Source organism: Arachis hypogaea, chromosome 9 (genome assembly GCF_003086295.3).
Source record: "Arachis hypogaea cultivar Tifrunner chromosome 9, arahy.Tifrunner.gnm2.J5K5, whole genome shotgun sequence".
Classification (NCBI taxonomy): Eukaryota; Viridiplantae; Streptophyta; class Magnoliopsida; order Fabales; family Fabaceae; genus Arachis; species Arachis hypogaea.
The window spans coordinates 119,043,049-119,045,730 of record NC_092044.1 but is presented as its reverse complement, the minus strand read 5'-3'; the positions used below and the strand labels follow the sequence as shown (position 1 = coordinate 119,045,730).

The following is a 2,682-nucleotide window of genomic DNA, read 5'->3' as shown; positions in this document are numbered from 1 at the left end:
AGAAGATGACCGCTAAAAGTTATATACTTTTTGCGACTATTAAAAGAGTTTTAATCGGTAAATATTATAATTGCCACTAAAACCTTTTAGCGACAAAGCATAAAACTGCTAATGTCTAATTGCTAATAAATATGTTAGCAGCTATTTTTATTGTCACTAAAAATAAAATAAATAACCGCTAAAAATAATTTTTTTGTGGTGAAAAAAAAAAAGCCTACGATAACTTGGCTAAAAACTTGTTTTAATAAATGTGTGGGTACTTCATTTTATTGTTTTATTAAAATTTCAAAGTCAACTTAGCATACTATTCTCAACAAATTTTAGTTTTATGTGTTTTTATTTTCTAAAAATATTAAAGAGAATGAAATTTTGTGTTTAAAAACTAAAATTTTAGTTTTAATATCTCTAATTATTATTATATAATAGTAAATCTCAATCTCTTAATTCAATTTCAGCACTGCATACCAAAGCAGCCTATGGAAACAACACACAGAGACCGATAAGGATTGTAACATATAGGTATAGCATGAGCTAATATAGCGCACCCAATGATCTCCTAAAGTAACACCAATCTTGAAGACAAATATAAATAGAAATCCAAACAACAAATCATGTGGGGGCACACACATAAATAATCCAAATGATAATTCAAATTTTATGACAAGCTCATTTTTAATTCTTTTTTATTTTATATTTTATTTCTGTAAAATTAGGGTTTATGCATTAAATTTATGGTAAAAAAATTTAAAAATAAAATATTATTTAAATCACTAATGTTTAGATTATTTTAATTTAATCTTTAACATTTTAAATGTTTTATTTTTTAAAAGTTTTAAATTAATTCATTATTATCATACCACTAAATTTGACATAAATAATTGAAAAAATTCAAAACAGTCCCTGATATTTATCTCAAAAGACAATAAGATTCTTGAAAAAAAAAATAACCAACCCGGCCCCTGAGATTTATTTTTATAGGACTGATTAGCACCTGTGCCAAAAAAAAATTTTCTGTCAAATTTAATGACGAGATAACATTTAATCTGTTTAAAATTTTTTGGGATTAAAATAAGGTGTTTAAAAATTTTTGAGATCGAAATAAAACGTTTAAAATGTTAAGTACCAAATTAAAACTTAATTTAAATATTAGAAATCAAAATAATACATCCAAAACTTAAATAATAAATAAATTGAGTTAAAATAATCAGATACTACTATTAGATAGCTTATTATTAACATATATTCATTCAAATTGTATTTGTTGAATTAATATTTATCTTCTATTTGTTACACATTATACCATTTCTATATATATATACATGGTTAACTTCTATATAATTTTGACATATAATGAAGTTATGATTTGTAAGCTTCAATTCTATAATGATAAATTAACTACGTACAGGCGAACACAGATAAGATTGTAACATCTAATATGATGAGTATGTGTTGCCATATCTAATATTAAGGGATGTTTTGCACTTTTGAAAAGACAGAAGGAAGAAATTAAGGCAAAAACGAAGAAAATAAAGTAAGCATTCATGCATATATATCACAGAAGACAAGAAACCACACCGAAACAAAGAAACATAAAAGAAAAAGTACACGGAAAACGCAAACAACAATAATGGACAGCTCTTGCCTGTATCCGTAGTGGCATAACACTTACAGAGACAAACTAAAGAGTACTAGGCTTGTCCTTATTGAATTAAAATCAAAGACACAACACAAACTTGGCAACAATTCAACATCGATCGATGTTCCTCCTCAGTTGGACTTGAAGATCCAAGACAGAATCTCAGTAGTCTGCGAGAATTGTCCAGTAGAAGCAGATATTCCAACCTTAACCTTGTCAGGCAGCTTAGTGCTCAAATCGACATCATAAGTAAGAGTGTCGGGTTGGGTGTGGAGATATGTAGAGACATGAACAGTTAACTTCTTATGAGCAGAGTTATATGTTATCTTTGCAGTAGTTATCGCTGCATCATGAAAATGCCAATAACAAACTTTTGAGGACCTGATAGAGTTAATATCAACTCCGATGTGGGGATAATTGGGATCCCCAACTTCGGAGTTGGAAAAAGTATCAAATTCAACAGCAACAATTTTGTCAGATGCATCATTAAAGAGGCCGAGAAACATTCCAGAAGATTGAGGAGGAATTTCAGTGTCGGCACTAGCAAGGAAGAAAGCAAGACCATCACCAGGTCCAGGTGTATAATCAGTGTTATAGGGTTTTGAGATGCGAAAGACGAAGGTGGTTTCAAATCCTGCTCGAAAGCCACTGTGGTCGTAGAGGTGCACAGGGTCGGAGAATAAGACTCGGCCAACTCTGTTTCCCAGTGGGTTGCCCTCGTCATCCAGATTGGTGAGTCGAATGATATGGTGATCGGTAATGGTTGCGTCTCCTTGGAATTGGATCTCCTTGGAGTGCTTAGGGTCAAATTTGTGCAAGTTAAATGAGACACCCATGGCTATGGTTTTTGTGGTTTTTGGAAATGAAATGAGATGCCAAGCCTACTCCACCAGCTCGGTATTTATAGTGTGGCGATTGGTCTGATTAAGTACCTTATTAGCTTCCTTCTTAAATAGTGTAGTTATTAGTAGATAGGTTGTTTTTCACATGCATGGCCTTTAACAACCATTATTAACACTACGTCACGTCCATAGTGTAATATATAT

General features: G+C 31.1%; 1 protein-coding gene across 1 annotated transcript; it reads right to left on the bottom strand.

Annotated features, from left to right (window-relative positions):
* Nucleotides 1–1,767: 1,767 nt before the first annotated feature.
* On the bottom strand, nt 1,768–2,472 carry LOC112709633 (lectin-like). Its single transcript, XM_025761515.1, has one exon. It carries the CDS (start codon nt 2,470–2,472, stop codon nt 1,768–1,770), a length of 705 nt encoding a protein of 234 aa, XP_025617300.1.
* Nucleotides 2,473–2,682: the final 210 nt, after the last annotated feature.